This window comes from Labeo rohita, chromosome 12, assembly GCF_022985175.1.
Source record: "Labeo rohita strain BAU-BD-2019 chromosome 12, IGBB_LRoh.1.0, whole genome shotgun sequence".
Lineage (NCBI taxonomy): Eukaryota > Metazoa > Chordata > Actinopteri > Cypriniformes > Cyprinidae > Labeo > Labeo rohita.
Window position 1 is genome coordinate 30516922 of NC_066880.1, and position 17156 is coordinate 30534077.

Sequence of the window (17156 nt, forward strand, 5' to 3'; positions counted from 1 at the left end):
ACATTGTGACTCGAACTTATCAGTGAATTTGTTATTCCAGTTTTTTTTTTTGCACTAAGTGACAATAGAATTTTCTTAGAAATACGCTGCTTACACCAAGCGCAAATAAGGATAGATTCTATTTACTCAATGTAAAAATACCAGTATTTTTATTGTAATAATAAGTGTATGCTTCATAGTAGTAAGGTGGTATTTATAATACATAGATACATAATACATACATTGTCTTTTATGTCTAATTTCAATTTTAACAAAAATAAGACTATAAAAAATTAAAGATTAGAACAATCAAAATAAAATAAATGTATATATATATATATATATACTGTGTGCAGAATTATTAGGCATGTTGATATTCTGGTCATATTGTTTTTTCCAAACACATTTTACCAATTCCAAACCACATCAGTCTTAACAACTACTGTTAATTTTGTATTTAATCATTTATATGTGATATATAATTGTCCATGAAGGCTGAAAGTGAAAAACTCCTTATATTCAGGTGTGCATAATTATTAGGCCTGTTTTCTTTTACAGATAAAATGAGCCAAAAAAGAGATTTAACCCAGACTGAAAAGTCCAAATTATTAAATGCCCATGAAAAGAATGCAATACTAATGCATTACAAGAATTTGCAAAGTTTTATTAGGAAGCCCCGGTGGAAGATGAACAGATGAGAGCTGCTGCTGTTACAAGTGACCCAGAACAGAGGCGGATCAGCGCTCACACAGCGCAAGTTTTGTGAGTTCATTTTAGTCCATCTCTGCAAGTCAGACTTTTCAGGATAGGAGACTAAACAACTCCTAAAATGTACTGCCAGATTTTGGAAGATAAATTCTTGAATCAGAGGTACAAGAGGATGTGATGCTTGTCCTTCAAGAGTCACTCTCAACTTATCTGTCTATAAAGCCTATAAAAAAATTTATTTGACAACACGTCAGCTTGTTATTCTTAAGTCAGGGGCATTTTTTAGGATTTTTTACCAAGCAAAGTCTCTGAGAACCTGACACATTGCACTTCTGAAGACTCCAGGTCGGTTGCAGTTCTGGAAAATGGTGGCGCTGGAGACTAAACGGTTCCTGATGGTGTCACACCTAACTCTTCACCTTAATTCCTAATTGTTTTGCAGTTAACATGTCTTTTCTTCTCCACCTGTTTTTTCTGACCATGCAGACTCAACAAGCATTTCTCTGTCCAATGGTCAAGCCTTAACTTTGCAAATTCTTGTAATGCATTAGTATTGCATTCTTCTCATGGGCATTTAATCATTTGGTCTTTTCAGTCTGGGTTAAATCTCTTTTTTGGCTCATTTTATCTGTAAAAGAAAACAGGCCTAATAATTATGCACACCTGAATATAAGGAGTTTTTCACTTCCAGCCTTCACGGACAATTATATATCACATATAAATGATTAAATACAAAATTAACAATAGTTATTAAGATTGATGTGGTTTGGAAATGGTTAATAAATGTGCTCTATATATATATATAATCTGATTTTCTATACTAACAACACGTTAGTGTAAATATTCTCTGCCAAAAAGGTATTTATTTATTTACTACAGTCACTACAACAAATTTCTCAAAGCTTAGATTGCTTTTTGAAAATGTTCACATAGTAAGCATCATTAATTAGGTACAACATGCACGATTATGTCCTTAAAATGACGTGTATTCTTTTCTGAACTCAGACATAAAAGCCACTGAAATGCTATTTACTTACAGGCTCTTTTTCCACAGTCTCTAATTGTATCCCTTAATTTTATCTTTGATCATCAGAATGACATATTTAAACATTTTTCCCCATGAAAATAATGTCTTAAAATGTCTAATAATACCTCTATTATCTTGCCTAATGTAGTTATTACACGCTTCATGAATATGCTAATTAGCCCCGCCCACAAGTTGACAGGATTGGTTATGGCGTAGGACACAGGGGCGGGTTCAAACCGCGTTTATACAATTTTAAGGGAAAAATATTTAGCAGTAAGTTAGTGTGTTTGACTTTAAACATTAAAAACACCAGATAGACATGTAAACAACGTTAAAAACGTGACTGAGCATAAGTTCAAAAACCTAAAAAGATGATTGATAGATAGATAGATAGATAGATAGTACTAGCATGTTGCTAACCTGTTTCTAGCATGATTAGCAAGTTGCTAACATTTTATTAGCTTGCTGTTAGCATGATTAGCATGTTACTAATGTTGTTAATATGATTAGCAAGTTCCTAGCATTTTTCTAGCATGATTAGCGTTACTATCATTTTATTATCATGTTGGTAACATGATTAACAAGTCACTAACATGATTCTACTATGATTAGCATGTTAGCATGATTAACAAGTTACTAGCATGTTGTTAGTATGATTCTAGCACGATTAGCAAGCTACTAGCATTTTGTTATCATGATTCTACCATGATTAGCATGTTACTAGCATGTTAGCATGATTTGCAAGTTACTAGCGTGTTGCTAGAATGATTCTGGCATGACTAGCATGTTGCTAGCATGTTTAGCATGTTTAGCATGTTAGCATGATTTGCAAGTTACTAGCGTGTTGCTAGAATGATTAGCAAGTTCCTAGCATTTATCTAGCATGATTAGCAAGTTGCTATCATTTTATTAACATGTTGCTAGCATTATTAGTATGTTACTAGCATGTTGTGAACAAGATTAACAAGTTACTAACATGTTGCTAGCATGATTCTACCATGATTAACATGTTACTAGCATGTTGGTAGCATGTTAGCATGATTTGCAGTTACTAGAGTGTTACTAGAATGATTCTAGCATGATTAGTATGTTACTGGCATGTTGCTAGCATTTTTCCATGATTAGCATGTTGCTAATGTTTAACATGTTGGCATGATTAACCAGTTATTAGCATGCTGTTAGTATGATTTTAGCATGATTAGCCTGTTACTAACATGTTGTTAGCATGTTTAACATGTACTAGCATACGTTGCTAGAATGGTTCTAACATGATTAGCATGTTACTAGCATGTTGTTAGCATAATTAGTATGTTACTAATATGTTGCTAGCATTTTACCATGATTAACATGCTGCTAACATGTTTACCACGTTGTTAATAATGATGAGCAAGTTACTAGCATGCCGTTAGTATGATTCTAGCACGATTAGCATGTTACTAACATGTTAGCATGATTTGCAAGTTACTAGCGTGTTGCTAGAATTATTTTAGCATGACTAGCATGTTGTTAGCATGATTAGCATGTTACTAGCATGTTGCTAGCATGTTTAGCATGTTAGTAGCATGTTAGCATGATTTGCAAATTACTAACGTGTTGCTAGAATGATTAGCAGATTCCTAGCATTTATCTAGCATGATTAGCAAGTTGCTATCATTTTATGAACATGTTGCTAGCATTATTAGTATGTTACTAGCATGTTGTGAACAAGATTAACAAGTTACTAGCATGTTGTTAGCATGATTCTACCATGATTAACATGTTACTAGCATGTTGGTAGCATGTTAGCATGATTTGCAGTTACTAGAGTGTTACTAGAATCATTCTAGCATGATTAGTATGTTACTGGCATGTTGCTAGCATTTTTTCAATGATTAGCATGTTGCTAATGTTTAACATGTTGTTAATATGATTAACAAGTTACTAGCATGCTGTTAGTATGATTCTAGCATGATTAGCATGTTACTAGCATTGTTAGCATGTTGCTAGCATGTTTAACATGTTAGTAGCATGTTAGCATGATTTGCAAGTTACTAGCGTGTTGCTAGAATGATTAGCAAGTTCCTAGCATTTATCTAGCATGATTAGCAAGTTGCTATCATTTTATTAACATGTTGCTAGCATTATTACCATGTTACTAACATGTTGTGAACAAGATTAACAAGTTACTAACATGTTGCTAGAATGGTTCTACCATGATTAACATGATTAGCCTGTTAGTAACATGTTGTTAGCATGTTTAACATGTTAGCATAATTTGCAAGTTACTAGCATATGTTGCTAGAATGGTTCTAGCATGATCAGCATGTTACTAGCATGTTGTTAGCATAATTAGTATGTTACTAGTATGTTGCTAGCATTTTACCATGATTAACATGTTGCTAACATGTTTACCACGTTGTTAACAATGATGAGCAAGTTACTAGCATGCCGTTAGTATGATTCTAACATGATTAGCAAGCTACTAGCATGTTGCTAGCATTTTTCTAGCATGATTAGCAAGTTAGTTTGAATGAGATTAGAAACGGTGCATAGAAGGGAAGGTTGATTGAGTCTCAAGGGATTCTGAAGAGTGTTGCTCATTTGAACATTCCGTCAATGTAAGTCTATGGGATTTTTCCCAGTTTTAATGGTGTTTTAGGAAAACCGTAAGTCCGATCAGAAAAGATACAGCAAACCTGATTCTGAAGATCTGAGCTGAGTTTGGAGTTTGTAGAGTTAAAGCTGTAGGGCAGCGCTGCTCAACCCTGTTCCTGGAGATCAACCTTCATGTAGAGTTTAGTTCAAACTCTGATCAAACACAGCTGTCTGTAATTATCAAGTGCTCCTTCAGATCCTAATTAGTTGGTTGAGGTGTTTGATCAGGGCTGGAGCTGAACTCTGCAGGAAGGTTGATCTCCAGGAGCAGGGTTGAGCAGGTTGATACAGTCAGAAAAAGAATAATAATAAGATTAAAAAGCATTTCAGTAAGTTGTCTTTCAAGCCAATGTAATAAGGTGTCTGCTCCAAAGCAAGAAGAAAAGACAAACAAAACAAGATTTGAGTCAAACATGATTTATGTTTAAAAAGGAAGATACAAACAGTGGTGGTGTCCTCTGTCGTCATTTCCCACTACTGTTTTATTGCCATTGTATGTCACGCTAGTTCATCTGTACAGTATGTGCTGGACTTTTAAAGTTACAAACATATTTCAGACAGTTAAACCACAGAATGATCTGTTCACTCAAATCACTGAAACGGCAAACATCTTTATATCTCACTTACATTTATGGGGAATCCAAAAGTCTGAGAACATACTGAAAATATGCAAAGTGTTACTTCATATTTAAAATGTTGAATATTTATTAAAACCTTGTAGACTTAAGATTTTTTAACAATTGAAAAACTTCAATCTATGATGTGAAAAAAATACATATACTTTTTTTTTGCACAATTGTTATTTTAATTTTGACCACGTTATTACTTGCACAAGACACATAAAAGCAAACAGTGAACGGACCAAATAGCAGACTTCCTAAAATTCAAGTTAGGAAAAGAATATAAAATATTTAATATGTCAAATAGTTTTCCAATGCTCTCAGATGTCTGGAGTCCACAGTAAACACTGTACAACTACAGACGGATTTCATGTAAAAACATTAGAAAACCTTTGTAAATGTAAACTTCATTTTAACAAAACGCACGGACCACTTTGGAAATAACTGGACATTCAGATCGCGAATCATCACGATCACCGTCAAAACTGAATATTTAAAGTTAAAAAATATAAATATTCCACAGATGTCAGTAAAATCCATTCACATCACGTCTTTGGCACCAAGTACGACTCCGGACTCGGCACGAGCTGAAAACGGGATCTGACGCTGCACCACAAACACACATTTCAGTAGAAAACCCTCAGATGAGGCTGAAACGACAGCAGATGTTGTTTCTGAAGGACAGGAGCGATGCAGAGACTCTTTCAGTCATCAGAGTTCATCACGTGAGTGTTTGAGCGGATCCGATCATCGGCTCCAGGTCTGTGAGGTCAAATGGCCATGGTGTTGTTCCTGTAAGCGGGACAGTCCCACAAAAGACCGTCCCCGCGAGGAAGATGACTGGACGGCAGCAAAACTCGTGTCAGCCAGTCACTGGAGGACAGCAAAAACAATGATTATTACACACAATTAAACAACCTACGTTTCAGCTTTGTCTAAATAGGGGAAAATAATACATGTGGGGCAATAATAAAATGGTAAATGTCTCACCTCTGCTTTTCAACACCAAAGAATATTTTCCAGTTGTTAATTTTTCCAAGGTGGTATGGATTACGGAAAACCTGTGAACAGACAGTTGAGTTTTCTTCAAATATGAGTAAACAGCTTGTATTATGTGACTTAAAACAAAAATATTTTTTATTGTATAATATATATATATATATATATATCTTTATTATTATTAATACAAAAAGGGAACAAGAGAAAACGTACTTATTAAATAAATAATATTAATAATAATGAATAGAAGTAATAGTCATAGTAGATAAAAAAAATATATATATATATATATATATATATATATATATATATATTGGTGGTTGTTCTGCTAATTTTTAAAGCCTAAGATTCTTAAACAAAAAGTATTTTTATTATATTAAAAAAAGCCTAAATTAAAAAAAACCCATCATTATTATTATTTATAGATTATTTATAGAGTTTAATATTACTCTAACTATGAAAACCAAAATTAAATTAAATTAAATAATAAAATAAAATTACATTAAATTATTACATTAAATTAAATTACTGTTATTATAATCATTATTAAAAAAAATAAGAAATTGTATTGTTAACAACAACAACTGCTACTACTACCATAGACTCGGCACATATTGTGTTTTGTGCTAGTTTTATATCACTTAAAATTGAACAATTAAAATTAAGATGAGAAAATCAAATAACCAAATTAATAATAATAATAATAATAATAATAATAATAATAATAATAATAATGTAGTAGTAATTCAAAATGAAATCCAAAAAAGAAAAATAAATAAATAAATAAATAAATACATAATAATAATAATAATAATAATAACAGAGTTATTTTTAATTGCTTTTTGTGGTGCCAGTTCTGCAGAAATGACCTGTGAAGTGCACATTTTTGTTTTATTATTTCTAAATTGGTGGTTGTGGTCTGCTAATGTTCGGAGCCTCTGTTTGTCTTACTTTGCCCTTCAGTCTGAGTCGTTTTCTCTCTTTGCGGTTGATGTGTCTCTCCACGCTGGTCTCTCCTCTGGTGATCAGCACCGCGTGCCACAACGTCAGCGCTCCTAACGCCACAGTCACTGAACTGAAAACACGTCACAGACGTCAGACCACCAACACATGCTTTAATATGTCAAAATACATGCAGTAATAATTCTCACCTCGTCAACACCCACAGATAAATCAGACTTTTATGAACCATTCTCTCCTGATGGGTGAAGACCGGAGGAGGAGTTTGATAGGAGCTCTTCAACAGAGAACAAAAAAACACTTTTAGAACAAATTCATGTCGTTATGAGTAACTTACACAAGTGTTCAAAAGTTTGGGGTTGGTAAGATTTTGCAATGTTTTTGAGGCTGCATTTATTTGATCAAAACTACAGTATTAATTGTTAAATATTTTTAGAATTTAAAACAGCTGCTTTCTATTTGAGTATGTTTTAAACTTATTTGATCAAAAATACAGTAAAAATGTGAAATATTATTCTAATTTCAGACAGCTGTTTTCTATGTGAATATCTGTTAAACTCTAATTTATTTCTGATGCACAGCTGAATTTTCAGCATCATTACTCCAGTCTTCAGTGTCACATGATCCTTCACAAATCATTCTAATATGCTGATTTGCTGCTCAACAAACATTTCTGATTATTAGCAATGTTGAAAACATTAATATTTTTGCTTAAACTATGATGCATTTTTGTTTTTAGGATTCACTGATGAATCAAAAGTTGAAAAGAACAGCATTTATTTGAAACAGAAATGTATGTAACATTGTAAAAATCTTTAATGTTACATTTCTGATTTAATGTGTCCTTGCAAAAAAAATGATTAACTTGTAACAAATAAATAAAACCATACTGACCCCACAGTTCTGAACGGTAGTTAAACATAACAACTAAAACTATTAACTGACAAGTGATTTCAACTTCCACAGCTAAAACCAAATCATTTACAATAGTTCTATAAATCACATCTCACTAATATTCTACACTTCTACAGACATTAAAGTCTATCAGACATCTGCTGTGTGTGGCTGCGGTTCGATGGACAAAAACTCTGTGATCAGCATGTGTTTGTCTAGTCAACAAAATCAATAATCATATTAAAACTATAGGTCAAACACACAAGATCATTTTTTTCTAATAACAACTAATTGTTTTTATTTAATGTATGCCTAAAAAGCATTTCAAATGCTGTCTGTCTGTGATTATGATGCATGCAAAATCTGCAAAAATCTGATTTATCTGAACTGTAAATTCAGTAAAATTATCCTTTTATTAGTGGAGCTGCTAATATAACTCAGAGGAGATTTTATGACTGTAGTGTCATTAACATATGTGAACCTGGACCACAGAAAAACATTTTTTAAAATTGATTTTTATTGTTAGGACCCGACAATATTTGTTTGAGATACAACTATTTGAAAATCTGGAATCTGGGGGTGCAGAAAAATCTAAATATTAAGAAAATCACCTTTAAAGTTGTCCAAATGAAGTTCTTAGCAATGCATATAAAGTTTTGATAAATTTACGATAGGAAATTTACAAAATATCTTCATGGAACATTATCTTTACTTAATATCCTAATGATTTTTGCCATAACAGAAAAATTAATCACAATGTATTGTTGGCTATTGCTACAAATATAGCTGTGCTACTTTTGTGTTCCAGGAGCACAAATAAAGTTCAAGCCTTCTACAATGTTTTGCCGTGTAGTTTTCTCTTGTAGGTGCTTTAGTGCAAACATGACTTTTAAAGAGCTGAAAATAAGCTGAAAACAGGCTGAACTTGTATTTAACTTAGAACATTCCATACATAAGACAAGGAACAAACTAAAGTTATTGCCCTCCAGGAGTTTTGCCGTACGTGAACCAGCAGCCTCTACCTGTGAGAGTGACATATAGATTAGCCCCGCCCCCGGGACCGCCTCCCCCTGAGAGGGACCGCCCATATACCTGCCTGACTACAAACACAACACACGCAAGCCCATCGTCAATCACACTTACATTCTGTTTTTGATGTGAACTCATACTTTTACTCACCAAGGACGCATTAAACTGATCAAAAGTGACATTAAAAATGTTTACAATGTTACACAAGATTTCTATTTCAAATTTTTTAAACTTTCTATTCAGTAAATCCTGGAAAAAATAAAATGCATGACAGTTTTTGCAAAAATATTATTGTTTTCAACATTGCTAATAATCAGAAATGTCTGTTGAGCAGCAAATCAGCATATTAGAATGATTTGTGAAGGATCATGTGACACTGAAGACTGGAGTAATGATGCTGAAAATTCAGCTGCGCATCACAGAAATAAATTACACTTTAACAGATATTCACATGGAAAACAGCTGTTTGAAATTAGAATAATATTTCACATTTTTCCTGTATTTTTGATCAAATAAATGCAGCCTTGGTGAGCAGAGGAGACATTAAATCGTCTAGCGTATGTGTATCCACAGAGTAAAGAATCTGAAGGCATTCAGCTCTTCTCAATCAGGAAGTCAAGAAGCTCGTGCAGACTGACCTCGATGGCGTTGTAAGCGTCCAGGAACATGTCTTTGGCACTGATGCTGCAGTAGACGCAGCCCATGGTCATGAACAGACAGAAACTGAAGAAGTAACGGTGGTTGTAATGACCAACGCAGTTATTCAGCCAGGCTGATGACGGCTCAGTTAAGGCAGAAACTTAATACTGAAAAAGATTAAACACTGACTTTTCTTCAAGTATTGTAACGTCATTTTTATTTACTAGCTGCTTCATAAAGATACGACAGTGGTGGTCCATTTTCAAAACACATCTGTGATGGAAAAAACACACCAAAAAACTGATTATTTTATTTCAAACTTACTTATTTTCATAACTGATTAATCTGACAATTATCCTTTCGATTAAACTGATGAAAAATGTAAAATGTGCATGAGATATTTCAGTTGCAGGTGGTTCAGATGTTTTATTTACCTGTTGCAGATACTGCAGTGATGAGTTCTAGCTGGTTTAGGAACGATACATTTTTTACAGATAGTAACAGTTGGTATTTCACTCTTTTCCTAAAACAAAACACATATGCAACAAAAGGTTAAACACTGATAAAATGATTTAATGAATGTAAATAGAGCTTGCTTTTGATTTAAATAAATTTCCAAAGAAAATTGTAAAGTTTAAATGTTTCATTTCTGTTCCAAACGGAAAATAGCAAAATATAATGACTTTTTTTAAACAATTATTTTTCCATTCTTTTTTCCCCATAGCGATTTTAGAAAAGTCTTCATTTAGGAGTTATAAGTCCTGAACCCAACCAACCAGCTACGAGGAATATCACAACATTACAATCTTTGATTCGAAGCTAAAAAATATTTGAAAATCAGGCGAAAAGATAAAGATACAAAACTGTGAACTTAACAAGTTTAATGATGGAAAGTGTGCATGAACAAAAAAAGAATGGGATTTTTACTTCGGGATCCCCACTGTTGCTTTCTATTGATTACTTAAATTGTGATATTAAATAAATAAATAAATATCTTAAGAAAACCCTAAAAACATAAAACTAAAAACATAAAAAAAAAGCATACATAAATAAAAATTTAAATTAAAATGTAATACAAATTTTAAATAAAAATAAATAAACCCACAAATATATTACAAAATAAATAAATAAATAAATAAATAACAATAAAATATGAAATAAAATAAAATATTTTTGAAGTGTCTTCTAAATGTGGGTAAAAAGTGAAATAAAATTAAATTAAAATTTTAAATAAAAATAAATAAAAACAAATATTACAAAATAAATAAATAACAATAAAATATGAAATAAAATAAAATATTTTTGATGTGTCTTCTAAATGTGGAGAAAAAAATGAAATAAAATAAAATTAAATAAAAAATGTAAATAAAAATAAATAAAAACACAAATACATTACAAACTAAATAAATAAAATAAAATAATTATATATATATATATATATATATATATATATATATATATTTTTTTTTTTTTTTTTTTTTTTTTTTTTTTTTTTTTAAGTGTCATCTAAATGTAGGGCAAAAGGTGAAATAACATAAAATAAAAAATGTAAATAAAAATAAATAAAACCACAAATATATTACAAAATAAATAAAAAAAATAAAATAAAAAAATATTATAAAATCTAGAAGTGTCTTCTAAATGTGGGGAAAAAAAGTGAAATAACTTCAGGCACCTGCGGCGGAAAACCCGGACACGTGGTCGTGGCTTTATAGTAATGGAAAACTATCATAAGAAGGTTCCAGTGTCCGTAACAGAGGTGCCAGAGGATCCAGTGAACGGGGTACGAGCTGAAGATGATGGGCAGCACACACAGATACACGATGATCACGACGGAGCTGGTCAAGGCGATCACCAGAGACACAAACACCTGCACCAGCAAACAGAGAGCAGCGATTAGCAACACATCCAACTCACTTTGTGCTAAAACATTAAGAAATGCATGAATCGTGATTCCACCTACCACTCCAAACCAGCGGGTCATGTTGTCCACCAGCCAGTAGATGGGCTCAAAGACGCAGTCCATCACAGTGTCTGAGTTGGTCAGGACGTTGAAGTACAGAGACTTCAGCAGCACCGTCCCATAGTTCCACAGGTCCCGTAATCGGCTCGGCCGCTTTCTGCGTCCCCGTCGGGGACAGAGCCTGAACCAGCGCAGGAAGAGGCGCATGACTCTGGAGAGGAACCACCTCCAGCTGCGCATCCCACCGCCTGCAACACACACACGACGACTGGAGCTCAGTGTCTCACACACTAACACATTTAACCACGCTAACATCTGTGACACACTGCCCGAAATCAGAAACACATGCATTCTGACCTCTAGGGTCTTCATTAAGCACACAAATCCAGTAAATAATGCAGCAGCCTAAAGAAGCAAAGACTTCTGTAATCAGCAGATGACCGACAACACGTATAACTTTACTGATTAGATTAATTATAAAGCAATATCTTCTTTTTTAAGTTGTATTATTATTAAAAAAAAATTATAAAAAAAAACGGACTCGCCAAATAAACAAAGAAATAATAAAAAAAAAACATTCCAATAAATTCCAGAAAAAAAGAAGTTAAAAAAACATTAAAAATTACTTTTTTAAAAAACACACATATAGAAGACATTACAAGATATTCCAATAAATAAATAAATTCATTCATTAATTTTAAAAATCAAATAAATTCACACACTGAATACATTACAAGATATTTCTGAAACCTAAATAAACAGGTTAATTCATGATTTAATTAAGCAAAAAAACAAATAAACAAACAAACAAAAAAAAAACAAATGCACATGCTGTAGACATTCCAAGATATTTCAGAAAACTAAAATTTGTTAATTAATTAATTTAATTATTTATTCATTCATTTTTAAAAATCAAATAAATACACATATTGAAGACATGCTGATGTATTTCCGAAAACTAAATAAATTGGTAAATTAATACATAAATACATGAGTTACTTAATTTCTTAAAAATTAAACACACATATAGAGGACATTTAAATTCTAGAAAACTAAACAAATAAATTCACCTTTAAATTTTTTAATTTATTTAAATGTATTTAAATATTAAATAAACAAACAAACACACACACAAACACATGCATACGCACATATTCCAAAAAAAAAAAAGAATCTAAATAAAGTTTAAAAATATAAAAAATTACACACACACACACACATACATATATATATACACATATATATATATACACACATATATATATATATATATATATATACATATATATATACATACATATATACATATACATACATATATACATATACATACATATATACATATACATACACATACATATATACATATACATACATATATACATATATATACATATATATATATATATATATATATATATATATATATATATACAAGATTTTCCAAGATATTTATTATAAATAAATACATTATAAAAAAAAAATAAAATAAAATAAATGCACACATGTATTTCAGAAAACTGAATAAATTGGTAAATAAATACATAAATACATAAGTTAATTAAGTAATTAAAAATTAAACACACATATAGAGGACATTTCAATTCTAGAAAACTAAGTAAATTTATTTTTAAAAATATTAAACAAACACACACACATGCAGAAGATATTCCAGATTTTTTTAAATTTCCAGGCACACAGAGTGTCATTAAAATCCTTACCCAACTGTTCTGATTCTCCTACCAAATAAATGTATTCAAAAAGAAGCCAACAAGACCTGTTCTCAACTAATCGAACCAAGACAGAAACTGTCCTCAGCTCACGTCCAACACACTTACTGCATCAGTGCAGCCACAGAACACACACCAAACCCTCTGTGACATACAGAAGCATTAGTTTGATTAGATCAAACATCGCCAGCTCAGAATACACGGTGAAGGGGAGGAGAACTATCGCACAGGATTATCAACTAATGTCCGAGACAGAAAACAACATGCTAAATATTTGATCAAGTCCTTGGCACTTCACCTTATGTGACAACAACCGACTTAAGAAAAGCTTGGAGTCACCGGAGCGGTGTAACCCGGCACTGGACGCACTTCCTCGGAGTCGGTTCATCTGATACGGCCAGGGACTGATGAAAGTGAGTATTACTTACAACATGTTTTAATCCACGTCCAGCGGCCTTCAAATGAGACGGGCCATCTGGACACCCGCACACACTTCTTTTTTCCAAATATCGCAGGTGGAAGGTGAGCTCGTGCTAAAAACAATCGTGTGACGTCACATGCTGTCAGGAGCTCACTAACAAAGAAAAACACTTTTAACAGATCTTTAACTCTCTCAGAACTGATCATTTTCAGTTATTCATTTCATATTATCACTCTGAAATGTAAAAAAATCACCAAAAAATAGGTTTAGGGTTGTTACAGTTTACTAAACTACTTAAAGTAGTTGTTATTCATCCAAATAAAGCTAAAATACATTTAAAATATATTTAATAATAAATTACATTTTTTTTATAGAATTTTTTTCTACATTTATTAAAACTAAAATAAATACTAAAATTAAATGAAATATAAACAGTAAGCACAAAAAAAAAAAAAACAGATAAAAAGGGACAAAAGACCAAAATTTCAAAAATTTAAATTAATATTAAAATAACCAAAACCATACATCCCAACAAAAATAAATACTAGAAATTAATGAAATATAAATATAAATATAACATTTAATTTAACTTAATATAAATAAATAAATAAATAAATAAAAATGACAGAGAAACTAAATTACAAAAATGTAATTAAATATCAAAATAAGTATATATATAAATAAATATATATATAAAGATAAAAAAAAAAAAAAAACTTACATTAAGACCTTACAGAAACCTTATAGAGCATTTGTTCTAAAATTACTAAAACTTAAATAAATACTAAAAATAAATGTAATTTATTTTAATAATTAAAAAAAGAAAGACAAAAGACCAAAATTACAAAAATGTAATTTAATTTAAAATAACCAAAAACATAAATAAAAAAATAATAGCATAATCTAAAATATACATTTAATTATAATTATATTATTGTTTTATGTATTTATATTATCCTTGAATGCATATATATATATATATATATATATATATATATATATATATATATACACATACAAGGACAAGATAAATAAATAAAACAATTAAATGAAAATTAAATAAATGAAAATATCTTATGTTTATGTTTATTAAACATTATTAAACATTGTTGAAGTATTTAACATCTAAACAAATGAATCCATTAAAATCTGGTCACATGCATCCATTAAAAAAATCATTATAATAATTAATAAAATAATAACAATAATAAAATCAATAATATATTTAATTATAATGAATTAAAACAACTCATAAATTAATAATTAATAAATACAAATAGTACACAGTTTGCCTACAAAAACTCATTTAAGCATTAAATACTCATCATTTCGTTCTAAAATTGCAAAAACTGAAATAAATACTAAAAATAAAAGTAATTTAATCTAATAATTAAAAAAAAAAAAAAAAATAAAATAAAAGAACAAAAGACCAAAATTACAAAAGTGTAATTTAATTTCAAAATAACTAAAAACATAAATAAAAAAATAACAGCATAATCTAAAAATACATCAATTTAATTGTATTATTAATTTATCTATATCTACATCTATATCTATATATGCAAGGACACGATAAATAAATAAATAAATAAATAATACAATTAAATGAAAATGAAATAAATGAAAATATCTTATGTATAAGCGTATTTGCGTTAATTAAACATTATTAAGCACTGTTTTAGTATTTAACATCTAAACAAATGAATCCATTAAAATCTGGTCACATGCATCCATTAAAAAATCATTATAATAATAAATAAAATAATAATAATAATAAAATCAATAATATATTTAATTATAATGAATTAAAACAATTAATAAATTAATAATTAATAAATACAAATAGCCTACAAAAACTCGTTTAAGCATTAAATACTCATCATTTATTCACCACCACACTCAAAAACTGATTTAATTTATTCTGTGAAACAGACATTAGCCAAATTATAGTCACCAATCACTTTCATTTACTGAAAAATAAATCTGAAAAAAAAAAAAAACCTGAGTAAAAACTGAAGAACTGAAGTTCCTTTTCCTTCAAAAGTGAGGAGTTTGCACTGTAACTGGTGAGGCTTAACCTTTCACATCTCACAACAGAATACTCTCACATTTACTGCACTGTACAATACTCCTGCTCCTCAGGACGTCTCAAGACTGGTGTAACCTGAACACGAACTCAGAAACACAGTGAACTTGCAGAAGCTCAGTGCTGTGTGTAGTGTGAGTGTCAGGTGCAGCTCCACGTGTGCCACCTGTCTGCACTGGAAACACACACTTGACCCGCTTCCACTGTCCTGCTTATGATTGACAGATCACTGTAACACTCACACTCAGGTGAGCTCAGGTGAGCTCAGGTGTCCCACAACACTTTCCCTTCTGATCACGAGATCAACTTTCCATTGCAACACAACAACAAAGACAAAGACCAGCTCAAATAACGGAGTGAAAAACAGTCCAGAAGCGCATGAACGCATATTACAGGAATGAGGCCTGATGGATTTGTGCTGTAAACATCAACTAAATTGTCCAGCTCATTTATTTTCTTAAGAACGATCAGAACATTTTACAGTCAGGTAAACCGACCCAGTATGAATCAGAGAAATATGTTCTGGTGTTGGTGCTGGTTGGTCAAACTAGTTGTGAAGACAGAGTGTTAACAGAGAGTGTGTTTATGTGTTTTGCCGCTCAGGTGATGTTTTGGAATCAGGTGATGCTCCAAAAGCACCGGCAGGTAAACGGAAAGGATTCAAAAGACACCTACCGAATCTGCTCCCGTGAGATTATTCGCCCGAGTCGCTCATAAACGGATTCAGGTCATGTTCGCTGGTGAATGAAACACATGAAGAATGAACACACATTCAATAAAGCGCCCCTACACTCTGAACTGAACTGAGTACCAGTGACACTTCCGGTGTTTACAGCAGTATTCAAAATAAAAGTCGCGGCAGCAGCGCTCGAACGTAAAATTCCCGCTTATTTTCTACATAGATTAATAGATTTTTAACAGTTAGGCTAAATAGATTTTATTTGTTTATTTATTTATTGTACTTAGGTCAACAACGTGGTCAAATACACAAGGAAAAAATGCTTTAAAAAGTAAATACATGAAATAATCTTAAAATAATGTTTGGAAAGCAACATGAATTTGAACAGCTTTACAACTTATACTTTCATGTCTGAAAATGTTTCATGTCTAAAAGGGTTTCAAAGAACATCTGAAAATGTATGTATGCATGTATTGTTTATTTATTTATTTCGTAACATAAATAAAGAATAATCAATAGTTAAAACAGTTTTTTTTTTTTAAATAAATAAATAAATAAAATGAAATAAAACATAAATTAAAAATAAAATAAAATAAATAAAATAAAATAAAATAAATAAAATAAGTGATCCCAGTATATAACATAAATAAAGAATAATCAATAGTCAAAATTATTTTAAATTAAAAAATAAAATAAAATAAAATAAAATAAAAATAAACAAAGCTATCCCAGTAGGTAACATAAATAAAGAATAATCAATAGTCAAAATTATTTTAAAAATAAAATAA

At 30.8% G+C, this 17156-nt stretch overlaps 1 protein-coding gene across 2 annotated transcripts; it reads right to left on the reverse strand.

Moving 5' to 3' along the window:
* Positions 1–4760: 4760 nt before the first annotated feature.
* On the reverse strand, positions 4761–16501 carry zdhhc16b (zinc finger DHHC-type palmitoyltransferase 16b). 2 transcript variants are annotated; one of them, XM_051124924.1, is made up of 10 exons: positions 16365–16501; positions 11453–11700; positions 11165–11359; positions 9924–10012; positions 9734–9762; positions 9489–9622; positions 7119–7204; positions 6919–7042; positions 5959–6029; positions 4761–5841 (listed from the first exon to the last, which is right to left on the reverse strand). In XM_051124924.1, exons 2-10 carry the CDS (start codon positions 11690–11692, stop codon positions 5739–5741), a joined length of 1071 nt encoding a protein of 356 aa, XP_050980881.1. In that variant the 5' UTR covers positions 11693–11700; positions 16365–16501; the 3' UTR covers positions 4761–5738. The 2 variants fall into 2 exon arrangements, with proteins under 2 accessions (XP_050980881.1, XP_050980882.1); XM_051124925.1 differs by lacking the exon at positions 16365–16501 and adding an exon at positions 13174–13731.
* Between the last annotated feature and the right edge of the window lie 655 nt (positions 16502–17156).